The sequence below is a fragment of the Cryptosporidium ryanae genome (genome assembly GCF_009792415.1).
Source record: "Cryptosporidium ryanae isolate 45019 chromosome Unknown contig_9, whole genome shotgun sequence".
Lineage (NCBI taxonomy): Eukaryota > Apicomplexa > Conoidasida > Eucoccidiorida > Cryptosporidiidae > Cryptosporidium > Cryptosporidium ryanae.
The window spans coordinates 1-18,749 of NW_027125502.1; the positions used below are offsets into that span (position 1 = coordinate 1).

The following is an 18,749-nucleotide window of genomic DNA, read 5'->3' on the forward strand; positions in this document are numbered from 1 at the left end:
GCTCAGAAATCCTTGAGTTCTTTTCGTTGACAGCAAAAAAGTCCTTTTTTTCCACACCACTTTTATTTTCTTTTTTAGCATTATATCTATTTATTTTAACAATAACTGTGCTTCTTTTTCTATCACTTGTAAATGGGATATTGGCGAGAGTTTCCACATCTATAAGTTCACCGAAGGCCTCCAAAATAAAGTGTTTCGAGGTTGGAACAGAACACATAAGTACCACACCTAAGTGCTGAGCACCATAACAAAGAGCAGCTTCATCAGGAAACTGAGCAGAATAAATAGGCTTTAGTTTCAACACACTCGAGTTTTGGCCTCCTAAACCTTCCTTAACCTCATCTGAAGCAGACTCAAAGTTCATGCTTTCGCTTTTTTTTAAGTTCTTATAAACTTCATTCTGATTTTCAATTACAATAGCGTTATTTAGAGAAATACTAAGTAATAGCTTTGCTATTTTCAGTCTTTGCTCCGAGTCGCTTCTAAGCTCTAAAGTCAAGTCCTCGTCCCTTATGTTTACCTGGGGTGTTTCTATATTAGGAACATCTCCAATTTGATTTTTCTCTTTGAGACCGTACTGCACTCCGGAAACTGCAAAAGACTTGAACTCCATTATATTTCTGGTTAAAGTTCCTGTTTTATCAGTAAAAAGGTACCTTACCTGTCCGAGATCCTCATTGAGATCGGAGTTCCTCACAACAGCAAATATCTTTTTAACAGGATCAAACATGTATCTGTCTTTAGAGATAAAGTAACCCTGGAAAGCCTTTACTATTTTCATAGATACTATGAGGGCTATCGGAATAATGTTTGCCAAAAGAACTAACCAGGTACAAAACCTTACAATTGGCACAAAGGACATCGGTATTGCTTGTCCAGTAACTCTAAATGAGATCTCATTGGTGTCTGAAACACCCAAATAAGTTAGCTTGGAAAACACGCCATTCAACATAAAACAGTATGTCAAAATAGATCCCGTAATGCATAACCCAAATAGCAATATCATGACTAAAATGACCATTTTATTGGTAAAGGCGTCAACATTACTCATTTTCTTTTTGGGTTTGAGAGAGTTCATTTGGATCTTTGATTCATGACCTGCATATACAATGCAGCCAATGGCCCACTCTGTGGACCTCAAGATGCATCCTCTGAGTACAATGTTATCGATATTAATTGGAAATTGAGAAATTGTGGTGTTCCCCTGGGTTATGTGTCCCTCCGATATGGGTGGGAGTCTAATTATTGCAGTCCCATCAAAATTATGCAGATCTTTTCCAGGAGGAGAACATTCAATCAAACCTTCAAGGTATCTAGATCTTCTAACAACATCCTGTATCTGAGTACCAATAACTCTAACCGACTCTTTGTTCGAGAATTTTCTCTTTAGATTAGATTCTCCATCCAAGGACGATGTATCTACAAATACTTCGCCTATTTCAGACGAAGAAGAAAGAAGAACGATATCTGCAGGTATGGTTTCATGATTTCTAATTAATACAAGATCTCCGACCTTCAGTTCTCTAGACGTGGATTTGACAGTCCCTTCTATTTCGAGAAACCCGTTTTGATCTACCACATTGCCACCTGACTCTGATTTGATAGGAATTATATGCTTTAAAGACGGTATTTTGCTTTTAGATTTGTCAACATCCTCCAGGTCGCAAGACAGAAGCCTTCCGTGTATGTAGTTTATAAAGGGGAACCTACTTATAGTGATTACGTCTCTTTCATTTTCAGCCTTGTCATTTCTGTGACGGTTTAAATCCTCCCAGCCGTCTTTAACTGCCCCCACAAGCAAGACAAAAGCCAATGGAAAGGCGAGGGTCGGAATTCCGTTTGTGGAGGATACTGAAGGCAAAACCTGGAGTATCGCAATAGCCAAAAAGTAAAAATTAACTGGTCTGCAAAACTGTTCAAAGAGGTATTTTGGGACGAAGTTGAAAGCTGTGTATCTCGACGTTTTAATAAAATTTCCGGAAAAATTTCTGACTTGTCTATTGTTTATTACAACTAATCGAGGCCGGCTTTGATTCCAAGGGAAAGGCAACAAAATAAAGTTAGTTTAAAATTAACATTTTAAGATGCAACCGCATTTAAACTACGAAAGACAAAACCTACCTTTCTTTGACAACAGAAAATTGTTTTGAGGCCCTACCTAGAATGGACATATTTTCTAAGTCCTCTGGTACCTTCTTACTAGGGATTCCTCCTTTTGCATTAAAATTTTAGTCGTTACCACTACTTTGCTCCTTTTGCGCGCCACTTGTGTTTCCCAACCCACTTTACAACTTATCTCCTGTAAATGTTATTACCACAAGGTTTCTTCCGTATTCCTTTTTCTTACCGGCATGCCAACCTCAGCTAATCTTAAAAATTTATCACTTACTTTTTTCAGTCTTAGCCTTTATCCAATACTTATTGTCTGAAATACAATTTTCTCAAAGACAAACGGGTACCGTAATTGGCGCCCACTATACCGAATCTTCACACTTTAATAGTGAGATATGGGTAAAAATGTGTGAAAAAAAGGGTCTAAACCTTCCTCCAAAAAACGAGGAATTGAAGAGAGAAGAGAAGGAGTCTATGCAGGGAGAGAACCTAACTCTTAGACTTCACTTCAGAGAGGGCGACGAGTGCGTGGAGGAAATTGCAGTGAAGTCCTCAACGGAAGTCGGGTTTGTTAAGCTTCAAATTGCAGGATCGAGGGGAATATCCGCTAGAGACATTAAACTTATGCACAACGGGAAGGAGATGATCAATCCAATGTCGCTGTGTGATCATGCAGGAATTGCCCCACCGTCCGCAGACTTGGATGTTTACATCTCCAGGAGAGACCTATGAACTCAAATCAAAACAGTGAATTGAAAGAAACATAAGTAATATAATAGTAATAGATAACCTATAAATATTAAGCAGCATCCGGATGCTACAATAGTACCTGTCTAACATAATTTTGATATTTACTTGAAAATTTCTTTATTGAATCTCTCAAGTGTGGATCCGGTTTGTTCGTAACATCGTCTAGTAGCTGAAGTCCTTCCTCTGATAATCCAGTTATAGGTGCCCCTGAAAGGAGGATGAAATAATGGTATCCTGAAAAAAGCTCCACGCTTCTTCTGAGCAGCCGAATCTTCGCTGAATCCTCCATTTGTGACTCGGTAGTCCGGTTCTCAAGAGCAGCACGGGTCCCAGAAAGCACCACTTTTCTCGATTCTCCTAGCGCATTAGAAGAAAGAGTGGCGTCTGAGGGATATCCTCCCAGAATCTCACCATTTACCAGCAGTTTTAATATGGCTAGCTGCGCATCCAAAAGACCACAGTCTCCAGAGCCACTCGAAAAATCCAAAACTGAAAACCAAACGAATGAGGACAAAACCTCTAGACCGAGAACTCTTATATCTTCTTCAATACACAAATGTCTGTTCGGAAACGTTAGTGCTCTGAGAATCAAAGCTCTCAGCGACTCCAAAGAAACCTTTGTTGTTTCTTCATTTATCAAGCTAATTCGCGGATCCACGTCTCCCGAATGACAGAACCAAAGTGCTGGGGAAGAAAGTGTGGGTGAGAGGCAAAATATTAAAAACGTTATGACTGGACACTGAATTGATCCAAGAGCCTCTCTGAAGAGAACATCTGAGGGTGGCATTTGAGTGGGTGCACCAACCTCAGAGCTATTTACACCATACGGATTCAGAGCAAGCTCTTTGAGTATCATTTTTGCCTCCCCTAATTCTCCAATATTTCCCAAAAGACACATATCCACAAGTAAATCCAACGTAGATGGGATTTTTATCATCTGTGCCAGTATCTTAAGCGTTGAATTTTTAATGGTCTGTCTTGCCTGTTGAACCTCCTCTAGAAGAGCAACCTCTGTTAAAACAGAGATCTTGTCTTTTGTATTAGTCCCATTTAATTGAGAAATAAAGGCACATGGCCAACAACTTGCCCAGACTCTAATCATATTCAAAAACAACTTAGGCAGCCCGCGCAAACCAGTGTTTCCTTGCTCCGTAGAGCCATGCAACGTTACTGCATGACAAAAAAGACCGGCTAGTTCTTCGCATGCGCATGAACGCGCCAAAAATGTTTGTGGGTCCTCATAGGAGTTGTTCATTATAAATGGAGTCAATAGAGCTTCTGTAAGTGGAACAAGGAACTCGCACACTGCCGGTCCAACCGCACGTACAAGTCTGTGCATTGGTGCAAGGAGAGAGGTGCGCCAGTCTTGATTTGCTAGTTCGCAGATATCCGCACTTCTCGCCAAGGTAAGCAACGCGTCTGCAGAAGCACGCCATAGGGTCGCCAAGTCGCAAATTGATTCGGGTCCAAGTCCTCCTTCAGCAACGGAACACAGCATTCCGATTAATTCAAGTGAGCATCTCCTTCGAAAAGAGTCCAAAAGCGAGACACGAGTTGAGTTCCCAGAGGTAGTAATGAGTCTCTGGGCGAGTCCCAAGAGGGGATGAAGAAGTTCCTCAAACTCCTTGAGAGCCAAACAGCGCGAATTTAGATGTTTCGTTGCTGACAGCCTCGACTGCAGAAGGAATCCGACAGTCTCACAAAAAGTGTTGAGCGCTTTTGTTTCGATTGGAGAAATGAGGCCATCTGACGGAGGAGATGCGTGAGAATCTTCCGAAAAAGCCAGAATTCTCCCAAATGCTGCATGTGATCTAAGAGCCATAAGAAACATTTGGACCTTATCTTGGAAATGAGATGAAAACATTTTTGAAAGAGTTAAAAGCGTTTTCGCGGATTTGTACGATAAGTCAGAGAATCTGCTCTTGAATCCAAAGTGAGAAAGAAGGAAGACAAGTATGCTATCGAGCATTCTTGTAGTTTCTCCATTCTGAAGCGTGGCCGGAACCCCACCCTTTATGGAAATTAGTTCGCCAAAGTATCTGAATACCGAGAGTATAGAACTTCTCAAACGAATCTCATCCGAGGCCGACCCGCGTTTATCTCCGCCTTCCGCTCTAATTAAATCCTGACTCTCCAACAATAACACAACCAGACGTAAGAAATTCGTTTGGAGAAGTGGCTCCCTGGATGGGACACAACTGTCCGAGTGCTTTGATATTTGCTTCCTCTCAGAAACAGAGGCCTGACCGAGTCTAGCTAGTAGGGAGATTGCTGAGTCCAGTTGCTGAAGAGCAAGAGTAGAAGCATCCCTAACCGCGCTTTCAATAACAGCATCCATAAAGCCACAAACCAGATCGGGCCTCAACTCCAAAAGCGATGTAAAAAGCGACTCCCTACCATTAACACCGCATGTCGTATCTTTTTCATCTAAATTATCCGGGGTCTTCTCGGAGCCGATAAACGAATTGTTCAGCAGTGTTCGAAGTATGTCCGGAATTATACCAGAGACAAAATGACCATTTTTGAAGGCGCTTATCTGTGTGGAGATTCCGGGATCATTGCAACTCAAGAAGTTGAAAAATAATATGAGTAGCCTGAAGACTTCGTTTCTAGTGGGTCCCGTGTGAGGTCCCTGGACGCCGAGGAGCAGTGTGAGTTGTGGAAGAAGCTTCTCGAAAAGTAAAAGTCCTGTAGTTAGAGCTGACTCGTCCCGGTCTGCTTCGTGTGCCTCAGAGACGTTTTTCAGAGCCAGAATTAATTCGCTCGTAACTTTGAACAGAAAATCAGACCTAGCAGATAGAAGGAGAAATCTAAAGTCAGCAAAAGGATTTCTGAGAGGGCCTCTTTCCAAAGCAGAAGCAACTTCGGGGTTTGAGAGGAGAGCCCAACGACCTTTAGCTCCTGCGGCGAACAGTTCCGGAGTAACATCTCTGAGGTCCAAAGAAAGCCTCGTTTCGAGAAGCATAGGCACATTCAAGTCCCCTATAAGCCTGAGTTTTGCTCCAGAAGGCATTCCCTTAAGGAGTATTGCCGAGAGAAAGTTAAGAGCCTCTAGGACAACCGCAGACTCCACGGGGTCCAGAAGTCCCGAAACCAAGGAAAGGACCTCGTCGCTTAGCGAGTAACTCAGATCCATCCAGGAAACATAAGACTCCAAAACGGCAACTGCTGAGGAAAGTAGCACAATATCTTCCGCCGAAGACTGCTTGGTTCTGTTGTTAGAGACTAGGAGAACCCAAGTCTGCACAATAAGACGCAAGTCACCACTTGTTCTCATTGTATCCTTTATATTCCTCCTAATGGCCGCCTCTTCAGTGGTCTGAGAGCCGATGTCACAAACTATCATGGTGTTAAAAGCCTGGAGGATCCTGATGAACATATCTTGGGTCCAAATGTCAGAAGCAACCAGAGAAGTAATGTCCACAAAGGCAGACGGCCAGTTATCCGGGTAATCAGCACGAACAAGTTGAATGTAAAGCTCCGCTATTTTGTTCCTGGTGTAACTTTGCGCATCTTTCCCACTTAAACCTTCTCGGATACAACCCAAAATCGTTTCTCTAATTGCCTTCCTCGCGTCCAGATTAGGATATGAGGGGGAATAGTTTGTCAGCATTCTTGACAAAGTCCCAATACACCAAAACCTAACCTCCTCATCTTTCCTTCCAGAAAGGTATTCCAAGCAGACTTTCCACCCCTCTACTGAACTGGTCACAGAGTCACATATCTTCTGGCTCTCTAACTTCTCTTCCGGGCTTGATCCTGGTAAGCTAAGTGTCTTTATCGCCTTCTCAAGATCATCCATAATTCATTTTGTTGCCAGCTGGTTATTTTATTATGCCATAACCAAACAAGCGGGAAAGTTTGAATTCAGGTATTTGGGCACTATGAATAGACCCGCAAGCAAAAACGAATGGCAAATGGATTGTGGCAAAACGAAGAATTGAGCAGATGAAAAGGGAATTTCAAACCGCAGAGAAAATAGGAAGCGGTCAGAAATTTTAGTTAGGAACTACATTGGAGAAAGGAAGCGCAAATTTGTGGGTGTCTGTTGGGCCACTGCATCTGAACAGAGCAGAAAAAAGACTCTGGGAGCCGAGTTAGGCAGTGATTTTTTACATACAACTTGGGATTCTTCCCTTGAGAGATGGACAGAGTCACCTTTATGGAGGGCCTGAGGGCCTTTCATGAGAGCCAGGGAAGGGCATTCAGACCCCAAAAAGTTGCAGGCTCGATGATTGATCCCTACAGGATGTTTTTGTTGATAGTCTCAAGGGGAGGGTTCTCCCGTGTAAACAAGAATTCACGTTGGTTTGTTTTCGGGAAGCCCTTGGGAATTGATATACCGGAGGGAAAGCAGCAGGAAATTGGACTTGGAATAAAGAGCTACTATCTGAATTGGCTGAGGGACTATGAAAAGGCCATGGATGATGATCTGAAGCTTTCAATTGCGATGGATTTCGCCACCAACAATCCAGAATTGGTTCCGAATCCAGGTCTTGCTCTTTCTTCCTATGGAGCCTCTGCCTCCGGAAGCATAATTAATGGAAATGAGGAGGCTCCACCATTGACGAGGTCCGCTGCTGCTTCTCTTTCCAGAACAGGAAATAAAGGATCAAACAGAGCGGATGTTTACTCTTCGGTTGCAGGAACAAGTACAGAAAGAAAGGAAGATGTTAGCGTTGGGAAAAAAGAAGAAGCTAATAGCATGACTGGAAGAAATATATACATAATTCCACGAGAGAATTGTCCATGTGAGAATCTATACACAAAGAATGCATTGGATCCGGATCTGTTTTACTCTCCAAAATACAAAGTGTCAGATGATATGTGGTATCTTTTTACACATTTAAAGAACCCAGAAGTGGCTCCTGACCACCTGATACATATACTGAATAATTTACAGAGTTTGGCGACAAACGAAAAACTATTTCTAAGCAGTTTTCCTTCTTTGTTGAATGAATTGTCGGAGGCCATTTCGCTTTGTACCTTCTCCATTGACTCCTTAATCCAGGATAAAACGGCCGGAATGTCTTTGTTTTTACAGTCTTTGAATTTACAAAAACTTGAACTGACAGTCAAAAACAAGACTTGTTTACTCAATGTCAATCAAATTCAAAAGGACCTCCTTGGCTCGCTTTCATCTTTAATTTCAAGCATCCTCAGAATCAAGGAAAATTGCAATTTCATTTTTGATTTAATTTTTAATCCAAATGTCTCCAGGGATTTTCTTTCTATAAGGGATTTAGACAACGGCGATGATGTAGTAAAGGGTGGCGAAGGTAGTTTACCCTCTTTTTGTGAAAACAAAACTTCGAGTGCTCCTCCAAACACCTTAAAATCAAGTTATTTAAACAGAAAATTTTTGGACGATGAGCTTTTAAAGAATCTAAAGAGTGAGTACATTAATTGTTCAGGAAAGGGTTTAAATGAGAATAGAAACCCTTCACTCAATATCTTCAATATTGAAGCTCTGTTTTGTTCACTTTTGGCAGCCTTTAGAACGTCCTCTTCTATTATTATTTCATATGAAAAACTTCTTCACAACATTATAGAGCCTTTATTTAACAAGCATAGAACCAATTGTATTAGATCTGAAAAAGACATCTTCAAGGAAGTTATACTAAAAATATCTAACGACTCGTCAGAGTTTTTTGTGGAGGAAAGAGCTGGAACTGAATACAAAAACCATGACAACAATTTAGAGACGTCAAATAATATCCAAAAAGAAAGTGAAACGAAGATCAAAGAAATCACTAAAAAAGATAAAGTTAATATGGACTTTGTTCTTGATAAATGTCTCAATGGATCTTCAGACCCGTCAGATTACAAGGAAGAAGCAAGTTTCAAAGAGGACGATATTATTCAACATCTTCACTTCGAGACAGAAATGAGTTGGATAGTGCTTTCATCTACTATAACTTGTTTAAATCAGCTGATTCCGTTTGTTTTCAACTATGGACTAGACGAGATCATCGTTTTACTTAATTTTTTCGTACAAGAGCTTTTTGGTGAATGTCATGTTTGCAACAACTTTTCAGTTCCAATCCTAAGTAAATGTGGCGAAAAGGTAAAAGGACATCCTTACCTTCTTCCTTGTACCGTCTACAATCCCGAAGGGATAAAGTTCTTGTCAGATCTACTTGAATTTGGATGCAACATCATAATAAATATATCTTCCAATGACTCTTTAAACAAGAGTAGTCACAACATTAGAATAGCAAGTGGTTTCTTCCAAATGATACTAAAACTTTCCTCTGTTTGCATTGGATTTCACTCTTTTATGAAAATCAATGACGGTAATGAGAGCGACCTTCACTCTTGTTTAATGAAAGAAAAAATTAAAAAGTCTGTTGTTGATTTGTTTGACAAACTAGTTTTCCCTATATCTCTCGTTACCATTGCAACAGTTTCAGAACACGTATCTTTTGAGAAAATATTCCATTCAATTGTGGATCTCAATTACCATTATCTTAATCACCACACACAATTTACTCAGTCCTTAATTAAGCGAATGAGTTGTCAAATCGATCCACAGGTTCTTGAAATGAGTGACTCCAGTGACTCTTTTCTAAAGGACCAAATATTGGTACTTTGGGGAAGGGAAGTAATTGGACCAATTTTTGAACTTCTGAGAAGTGAAATGCTAGGTTACGTATCTGATGGGAAGGACGAAGCCCCAATTTCTTGTATAATGCTCTCCCAATACATTATTTTTATCTCATCTGAACTCATGTCTTGGAATAACTCCAAAAATTACAATAGAAAACGCAACTCCCACGGAATGCATTCAAAGTCGTATAGAGAAATCGCGATTGGTATGCTTACTCCCTTCATTGATGTATTAATCGAACTGGCCTGGCTTCCTTCTAAATACAGAAATATATTTTGGTCAATTATTTCCGAACTATCTAAATTTGGGGTTTCAAATCCCTCAGTTACCCTTGGACTCACAAAAGTAGATTTTAAATTAGTCCAAAACGCAAATGGAAATTAACTTCATCTCTCCTTTTTATAAAAGTGCCAAGATATTCGAAATAAATCTATCAAAGTTTTTTATTCCCACTTAACATTTCATTAACTAATTTTCGTATTTTATTATTTATTGTTTATCACATTGCTGTGTCTCTTCCCGTAAATATCAACATCCCAAGTACTTTTAACTAGTTCATTGGGTTTGGAAATGCAACAGGCAACTCAGTCATCTTGTTTCCAACAATGCTCTGCAGACAGTAATAACCTCGTTTCGCTTAAATAATTAGTCCAAAACCTACCACAAGCTTATTGGATCCCATGTGTTGACATGGTCTGTTCAGCATTTCTTCCCTCTCTTCACGCCATTGTTGCACTCTTGTCGAAACGTCTGCGAAGATCTGCTGCACTCTGACTTTGTGTCCGGGCAACCAGGTGTTCTTGGATAACTTCTCTATTTCATCTATCTCCTTGGGAGTTATTGTACACAGAGCTTCAAGCTACGAATTGGAGTTTAGTTGATCAATCAAGCCAGTAAATTAACCTACTGTATCATATCCTGCCCCTAAAAAGTCTGCAGTGATTTTCATGTTAATAAATTGAGATCTGAAGAAATCAATTACTGCGAATCTTTCTTGTTCAAACTCGTATTCTAAAGTGTTTGTTAGGAAGTTGTTTCACAGAACAATTATTAAACGTTATTTGTAGGTAATTTTTGAAAAATACTAATATTTTATTGTTTTAAACTAACCTGTATTCCAAATTCTTGAGAAGCCCAAAAGGTGTTCTCCATAATTTTTGCATATAAAATCCACAATAAAGTATGGAATGTTTTCCGGCTCGTGTTCATCGTATTCCTGTAAGCAGAATTTAATTTAATATCCCATAAATAAAACCATGATTGCAAAATAATGAGATTCTACCTTGAGTAACTTACTTGGAGTAGTCTTTCAAGAATTTTTTCCATCGCATCCCTCTTTCCAGGGTATCCCTTTTCCATTTTAACAAAAATAAAGGTAAACTATCAAAAAACAAATTCGGTCAACCTTTAACGGAAATTAGTTTAGTAATGGAAATTCTCAGTATTAAGTACGGATATATGCGAAATTACTTTATATTGTTTCAAAAAATACAAATATAAAAAACCCTCTCTTCGAGAATAGCTCCTGGCAGTCACTAATTAAATACAAAAAAACCATGCAGGTGTGTGCATGCATGCAACATGTGCATGACCCCTGTCGTTTTAATTCAAATTTATGTGCAGCACAAAATTTAGCGGTGTTTTTTGTGTTTGTGAGAAAATTGGCCATAACTTTTGCTGCTTTGATTCTTCTGTGAGTAGTGAAAATTAGTCTCATTTCTATATCCGCAGTTGTCCCCAATGCAATGTGAGTCATATGTAACGATTGCCTCAGTTCTAACTTCCCTGGTGCACTTTTCGGCTTCCTCAATAAATCCCTATTGAAAATTAGTTNNTTGATTACTCAGTTTAAAGGGGTAAACGAAGGCTAACTCAAATAAATGACCCTCTCGAGTCTCATTTTAGTGACACACGTTTCGTACCCCCACCCCTCCTTTTCCCGTCGCTATACTTGACTTGAATTCCATTTAACTTACCTCTGGACATCTAAATTTCGGTTTAGTGAATTTAACGCAATGATTTTTTTTCATAAGAGAGCCGGGAGGACATGTCTTTTTGTGTCCCGAGTACTCCAGGTAAATACATTTGCTTCCGACGTCGACAAACCCTTTTGGACAATGAAAAGACGGCTCAACTAAAATGTCCCTCTCACAGGTTCCGTTTTGGCACTCCTTGTTGAAAATGTGGAGGCATCTCCCATTTATCATTTTATAGTTTTTCGGACAAGAGTTTGAGGCTGGAATGAACCTCTCCCTCACACAAATCGCCTCTTCCAAACGGGATCCTGCCGCACAAGAGAGAAGTGGCTCGGCTACCTTTCTGACGATACAATTCCTTTTCTTACATGCTTTTTCCTTGTATTGAACGCACCTATCACCTTCTAGTTTGAACTCTTCGGGACAGTACATATCCATAGGAAGAATCTCCGAAATCTTGCAGAGACCATTTGTCAATAACTCCGTCCCCGTAGGACAGATTCTTTTTGGAACAAAGGTCATTGCTTTATCACAATTCCCATCCAAGCACTGCTTTTCTATTTGCATCTGGCAACTCCCATTTGAATAAATAGAATTACTTGGACAGCTTGTTTCCCCGTCTTTGAATAATTTTTTATAACAAACCAAATCCAAACCAAAGGCAAAATTCTTGTAGTTTTTCTCAAATCCTTGTGGACATTTTATATTGGGTATAAAAGTCTCTTTAGTGAAACAACCTTCAATAGGACAAACAGATTCTACTTCTCTTAAACAGTAAGAATTGAATAATTCGCATCCGTGTGGACAAACGAGATGTGGTTGATGGTTTACCTTCTTTCCGCAAGTCCCATTCGGAAGTTGTTCATATTGATTTGGACACTCAACTGTCGAAAAATAAGTTACCTTTTTCTCGCATTGATTATTCAAACACTCTTTAAATGCATGTTTAACGCACATGTCGTTATTGAGGGAATAGTCTCTCGGGCAAATAAAATCTGCAGGTCTTCTTTTTATAACTTCGCATTTGCCATTAGAAACTAGAGTCCCACTACTACACTTGTATTTTGGTGGAATTGAAATAGAAATAGAACAATTACCACCAACACATTCCTTTGGTATATTGTGAATGCACTGGTCTCCAACCAATTTAAACGGTTTCTCGCATTTTAACATATTCGGTCCGCTCACAGTGCTTTCGCACTGTTTTGTCTGAGAATTAAGCTTTTCACCGGGATTGCACCTGTACTCAAAAGGATGCTTTTGTATCCTCTCACAGCCGTTTCCTGCACAGGTTTTGAGTGTTCTTTCGTAACATAAGTGTCCTCTATCTGGACTTAGGGAAATCTGTCCTCCATCACAAATGTGAGTTGGTTCAACTGTATGTTTAAAAACACAAATCTCATTCTCCATTTCATATCCATTTGGACACTCCGCAGACGATTCTATAACATTGTTGGTGGTACAGCCTTCTGGAGGACAATGTTTGTTGGTTCTTTGTATGCAATTCCCATTTTCCATTATGTAACCTTCAGGACACTCCAGATTTGGAGGTACTCGCATTAGCAGAGCACATTTCCCGTCTTCGATTTTGCTATAATCTCCTGGACAAGTGTCAACCTTTTGAATCTCAACGAGTTGGAAACAATTTTCGATACTTTTCGAATTATCTGAACAAACTCTCGTCATTTGTGCATGTTCTTTCCTAATACACTCTTTCCCAACATTCGCAGTTCCAATGGGACAAGCTACCTTTGCAGACACGGCCTCCGTTCTAAAGCAGATCTTTGAGTTTCTCACTACCTCAGAACAAGTTTCATATGTACCAGCACTATTATAGTAGCTCAAAAGGCCTGTACTCATAGAACCATTTCTGCCGCACGGAACTTGGATAACACTAACTTCTGAACAGTCGTACTCGATTCTTTTCTGGCATTGTTTAATTTCACTTAGTGAATATCCATGTGGACATTCATATGTTGCTGGCAAAAACACTTCTGATACACAAGAATCCCCAACTCTAGTTCCCTTTAAGCACTTGTACTCAAGAGGCAGAGGTTTCTTAATGGTGCAAGAAGGACCATTTTCAAAGGATCCTTCCGGGCATCTAGTCTCTGGATTGGTGATTCTGAGTTCAACGCAATCTCCAAGCTTCTCCTCCCTCGAGTATCCATATGGACAAACAGAGACGGGATCCGAAGTTTTAAAGCACTTTTCGCCGTCATCAAAGAACCCAGGAGGACAGATTTTCGTTCTTCTTTCAATTCTGTGACAGTTTTTATCTGATTCATCCAGTCTGTATCCAATCGGACATACCAATTCAAGTTTAACCTTTGATTGTTTGGTGCAGCCTCCATTTTCTAGAATGTAACCATCAGGACAAACTACCTTTGAATTTTTTTCCCTGATACAAAAGTTTTGATTCATCGAATCCTCTTTAAACCCAATTGGACAGGTTTTTGGGATATCCTCAACCTGAATACACTCGTTGTTACCTCCAAAGGTGCTGGGTTCTCTACAAAAAGCTTCAGCTGGTCTTGATATTAACTTGGTACACTTTCCCGTCTCGACATTTAGAGTGTAACCCTCTAAACAATGTCTTTCGGGAGACTCGTAAACGGAACAAAACTCACCCGAGTCGTATGAGTTTTTTGGACACTTTCTCCTGCCCTTGTTATCTGAATTCATAATACAAGTCGATCCCGTTAACTCAGATCCAGGAGGACAGACAATCTCAGGGTTTAGCAAAATCGTCTCTTCGCACTGCTCCTCAGTTGGAGTCAGGTTTTCGGGACATGACCTCCTTGGGGGCAAAAAGGTCGCACATTCACTTTCACCTATCTCTTCGTATCCCGGAGGACAAACTTGGGCATTTTGAGCGTATCCAATGCATGTAGAGGTGTATTCGTCAAGCCTTGTATTAGAGGGGCAAACCACTGTAGGCTCTATCGTCAGAGTTTCTACACAGGAATGGCTTTCCCTGTCATATCTTGATCCCGGCGGACAGTCCCAGCTACCTTGTATCTTTTTAAAACAAGAACCACCGCGGAAGAACGAGTTCTCAGGACACTCTTTCTCAGAGGTGTTCTCGAGGATGCACACTCTCGTATTTTCATCGAAATAAGATCCCATTTTTGGACAAGTAACTTCTGGTTCAACCGAAACAGTACTTAAGCACAGTTTAACCCCATTTCGAATGGATTCTTCGAGTCCTTTAGGGCAGAAAAACACGGGATCTTGGTATCTAATGCATCCGTTTTGTGTTTCTACGTATCCGGGAGGGCACACTCTGTCCGAGATAGACTTGCTTGAAACACAGATATCTCCCTCTAACCAACTGTCTTGCGGACAAACTAACGTGCTGTTTATGTAAGTAGTTGATTTGCACAGTGTTCCGGTACCTGGTATTGTAACGGCTTCGGCCTGATTTTCCGTCTGACAGGATCGTTCGGGGTAGATCCATTTACCGCACTTGTTATTTGCAATTTCTTCATATCCGTCTGGACATTCCAACTTATCAATTTCTTCTTTTATACAGACTCCTGCCTCTGAGTCAAAGACAAAATATTCCGGACAGTCCATGAATGGGCTGGTTACGTTCCTTTCCAAGCACAGTTCAGAGGGGGAGTCGTATATTAAATGTTTCGGACAGGCTTTTAATGGCTCTCTTATGGTGGCACAACCTTCTCCGAAGTGAACGCTCCCTGGAGGACAGACAGGCTCCGTTTTCTCTTTGTAAAGGCACTTGCCGCTATTTGGATCCAAAACAAGCTCGCTGGGACAAGTAATTTCCTTCTCACCGAATATCTCCCTTACACATTGCTTGTCCTGCATAGTAAAGCCAGTAGGACAGTCTTTCAGTAGTGGTTCAACAGAGTAACATTCGTCTCCCTTGGAAACGTAACCCTCTGGACAACTTGGAATTTTTNNTTTTTTGAGTTTCAATGGTATGGGTGCAAACTCCATTTTTTAGTGCGAAGCTTTCTGGACAAGTTTCAACCGGGACTCTTACATATTGAGACGAGGCCTGCTCTGGTAACCCAAATATGAACAGAATTAGAAGTGAACCAATAAACCCCAAACTTGAAGGAAGTAATTCCATATTCATGTAACTTTTTTTTAGTGTCGCCACCCCTTTTTGACGTCTCCTTCCCATGTGAATCTATTGCCACTTTTCAAGTAAAACAGGGAAAGATCCTATCTCAGAAATATAACTCCACATATGTACTCAACTTGAACAAGAACCCTGTATTATCACATTTATCCCCTTTTTGAAGAGATATAATTTTTTACATGCTCAATAAACAGTCAGACGAGGATAGTTTTGACCGCAATAACATTTGTGTGTGAGTTTGGCGGTACCCCATTTTGTCAACGGGACCAAATTGGCGGGGAGTGGATGGCGAATAAGTAAAACGGGTTTCAGGGATATGAGTTCTGATGGGGTTACTTTCGTTTCTTCTGGGTTTAGTTTGGGTGATTGCTTTAGGATATCTGCTCTTACTCGCTGTAGCTTTGATCCTGAAGATATTCAGGAGGAATTCGGATGACTACAACAAGAAGAGGGGGATTGCGGTGCTTGTTGTGGGGGACGTTGGCAGGAGTCCGAGAATGCAAAATCACGCCCTCTGCATATCAAAAAACTTCTGTTCAAGCGTAAGAAAGGAGAGGTTTGGCAAGAGAAAGGGAATACAAGAGTACAAAAGTGATAAAATAAACAACAACCACGTTTATTTAATAGGGTATAATGAGAGCATCTGCAGGTCGTCTGTCTTGATGGACAAAAATATCACTATTGTGGATATTGGAAAGCCTCTGGTAGATCAACACAGGAAAAAGATTCCTTTATTTGCGTTCTTCCTTTTTAAAATAGTTGAGCAGTCTGGAAGAATTTTTCTCAGATTAATGAATGTCCCGAATCTGGGTGGAATAATACTGCAAGCTCCTCCTTCAATACCTGCAATTCCCATTTGCATCCTCGTTTCCTTGTTGAGAGGGGCTTCATTTATAGTGGACTGGCATAACTACGGACATACATTATTGATTAAGGAAAAGGAAAGGACTAATCTTGGCTCGAAGGGAGTAGTTTCCTGGATAGAGGCGATGTCCAGAAATATTCTTGTAACGGGTTACAAATTTTTTGAGTTCTACTTCGGAAGGTATTCTGGCAGTTCCTTTTGCGTTTCAAAGGCGATGCAGAAGGATCTGGCGTCTAGAGGGATAGAGGCTTCAGTTTTATATGACAAACCCAACGAGGAGTTTACTCCGATAAGTAGCATCTCAAAAAGACACTATGTTTTGTTCAAATACTTTGGATTTGAAAAGGAAACAGGTTTTAATGCCGAAACTTTAAATAGAAACGGCGAAATTAGGGTCAATAAAGGGACTGAAGGTGGCATTGGATCCTCGCACTCGTCTTTAACTGGAATTAGTGATGTCATTTTAACTGGAAAAGGTAGGGCTTCTGTTTTAATTAAATTATTCAGAGATTTAGATGATAAAATGGAAAGGACTTTATTTAAGGGAACACAAAAAGTGGGTGATAATGCGCCTATTTTGAAGATGAATCCAAGTACACTTGAATCTTCATTATTTGTGGAGAAAATAAATTTAAAACTCGATAAAGAAGAAGTTCAGAGGGTTTTTGACGTGCTAAAAATTGAAGACAGTTTTAGCGAAGAAAGCGGAAATACTGATTTTGCTGAAGATTGTTGCCTGGTTGATATTAAAGAAGAAACTCCTGTTTCTGAGCTTAGTCTTGTGCTTAACCGTGTAAGTGGCTCTTACGAACTAGAAATAAAAACCAATATAAAGGAAGAGAGACCTTGTGTTTTGATAACCTCTACAAGTTGGACTCCAGACGAAGATATTGATCTTCTATTGGAAAGTCTTGTATTGTATGACAAGGCTATTGATAAGGACAGAAGCAAAAAGAGTGAAAAATCTAGCGGCACTCATAAGAAAAAGACACTTCCAGATCTATTTTTGATTATAACGGGAAAGGGGCCAATGAAGTCAGAATGGATTCAAAAGGCTTCTGGGACCGGAATGAAGCACGTTTCAATTAGAACAGTCTTTGTCGAGGCAGATGATTATCCAAAGATCTTGGCCTCCTCGGATCTTGGAATTTCATTGCATTATTCATCTAGTGGGCTTGATCTTCCAATGAAGGTAGTTGACATGGTTGGAGCAGGTATCCCCGTTATTTCATTTAGGTATCAAACAATGAATGAGCTTCTTTTCAATAATGGAGATCCTGATATTTTTTTCGATAATCCGGGTGAACTTTGTGAAAGACTAAATGAGCTTTTAGAAGGATTCGGAGATGTCTTAAATAAAGATTCATATCCAACCTCATGCCTGAGAAGGATAGTAAAGCAAAACAATTCTAGGAAACACAAAACTTTCATGGAGGAATGGATTGAGAATGCAGCATCACATTTTGAAAATATAGCAATATAAGTGTTAAAAACACAAAGTCATGAAAGGAGGAGCATATACTACATTTATTATATTCAGCAAATAGAAAATACCACTAGCAATAGTTAAGACAAAATATATCTAAAACTTTACACTTTGTTAGTAACCACACTAATTATTTATACTTTCACTTGAATTCCTGATCGTCTTCGTCACAATCTTCTTCACAGTCATCTTCATCCAAAAATTCCTCTTGAAGTTTTCCTTTGAGTTCCAAAAATATTTCGTTCTCAGAATCACCTTTAAGAACGTCCTTCGTAAAGCTGCAAACAACTTGGATCTGAAGTTGTTCCAAAGCACCTCTAATGACTCCGCAGATAATGTTACTGTAGCTAAGGGAGGAGCTGTAGCAAGGAGGAAGCTCTACAAAGTCATTTAGTGGGTTTTCATTGAAAACTAATTTGCATGAAGTTTCGTTGGAATTCCAATCTTTCGTTTCAGCAGTAATTCCCAAAAACATCTTGAATCCAACACAAGCAATAACTTCAGCAGTCTCTCTGAAATTCTCGCACTTAGAAACTCCAGATTTAGCTAAAAATTCATCCACAATACGAATTCCAATATTGTACCCTATCTTCTCAAGCTTTGAGTTTATAAGTTCTGCATTATCAAGATCCTTTACGAATTGTGCAACCAGGCTCCCGTACATCAGAGAAAAAACCTCCCCATTTATCTTTTCAGTCTTTTGAAAAGCCAGTTCCCCTAGTCTTATGTACTCAGCACGTTTTTTCTGTTGGTTAAAGGAATCTGACATTTTGTCATGACAAATTTCCTCTTCTCAGCAGTTATTTTAAAAATGGCGGTAAAATAATGGTTTATTTCAA

General features: G+C 40.0%; 8 protein-coding genes across 8 annotated transcripts; 3 read left to right on the top strand and 5 right to left on the bottom strand.

Annotated features, from left to right (window-relative positions):
* Positions 1–31: 31 nt before the first annotated feature.
* Positions 32–2,171, bottom strand: FG386_003586 (uncharacterized protein; the record flags this gene model as incomplete). The annotated part of the gene is made up of 2 exons (XM_067343020.1): positions 32–1,904; positions 2,122–2,171. Coding segments are annotated over 2 exons (1,923 nt in total), but the record flags the coding sequence as incomplete, so codon positions are not given.
* A 346-nt stretch (positions 2,172–2,517) lies between these two features.
* FG386_003597 (uncharacterized protein) lies at positions 2,518–2,844 on the top strand (the record flags this gene model as incomplete). Its single annotated transcript, XM_067343031.1, has 1 exon — positions 2,518–2,844. One exon carries the CDS (start codon positions 2,518–2,520, stop codon positions 2,842–2,844), a length of 327 nt encoding a protein of 108 aa, XP_067198639.1.
* An 85-nt stretch (positions 2,845–2,929) lies between these two features.
* FG386_003608 (tRNA exportin type nuclear export protein) lies at positions 2,930–6,664 on the bottom strand (the record flags this gene model as incomplete). Its single annotated transcript, XM_067343042.1, has 1 exon — positions 2,930–6,664. The coding sequence occupies one exon, from the start codon at positions 6,662–6,664 to the stop codon at positions 2,930–2,932; it is 3,735 nt and encodes a 1,244-aa protein (XP_067198650.1).
* Positions 6,665–7,006: 342 nt separating this feature from the next.
* FG386_003619 (uncharacterized protein) lies at positions 7,007–9,856 on the top strand (the record flags this gene model as incomplete). The annotated part of the gene is made up of 1 exon (XM_067343053.1): positions 7,007–9,856. One exon carries the CDS (start codon positions 7,007–7,009, stop codon positions 9,854–9,856), a length of 2,850 nt encoding a protein of 949 aa, XP_067198661.1.
* Positions 9,857–10,022: 166 nt separating this feature from the next.
* On the bottom strand, positions 10,023–10,831 carry FG386_003630 (uncharacterized protein; the record flags this gene model as incomplete). Its single annotated transcript, XM_067343064.1, has 5 exons — positions 10,023–10,082; positions 10,134–10,331; positions 10,380–10,483; positions 10,583–10,688; positions 10,769–10,831. The coding sequence occupies 5 exons, from the start codon at positions 10,829–10,831 to the stop codon at positions 10,023–10,025; spliced, it is 531 nt and encodes a 176-aa protein (XP_067198672.1).
* Positions 10,832–11,439: 608 nt separating this feature from the next.
* On the bottom strand, positions 11,440–15,411 carry FG386_003641 (oocyst wall protein 2; the record flags this gene model as incomplete). Its single annotated transcript, XM_067343075.1, has 1 exon — positions 11,440–15,411. The coding sequence occupies one exon, from the start codon at positions 15,409–15,411 to the stop codon at positions 11,440–11,442; it is 3,972 nt and encodes a 1,323-aa protein (XP_067198683.1).
* Positions 15,412–15,885: 474 nt separating this feature from the next.
* FG386_003652 (ALG1 like beta-1) lies at positions 15,886–17,907 on the top strand (the record flags this gene model as incomplete). The annotated part of the gene is made up of 1 exon (XM_067343086.1): positions 15,886–17,907. The coding sequence occupies one exon, from the start codon at positions 15,886–15,888 to the stop codon at positions 17,905–17,907; it is 2,022 nt and encodes a 673-aa protein (XP_067198694.1).
* Positions 17,908–18,052: 145 nt separating this feature from the next.
* FG386_003663 (BET3 vesicular transport protein) lies at positions 18,053–18,679 on the bottom strand (the record flags this gene model as incomplete). Its single annotated transcript, XM_067343097.1, has 1 exon — positions 18,053–18,679. The coding sequence occupies one exon, from the start codon at positions 18,677–18,679 to the stop codon at positions 18,053–18,055; it is 627 nt and encodes a 208-aa protein (XP_067198705.1).
* Positions 18,680–18,749: the final 70 nt, after the last annotated feature.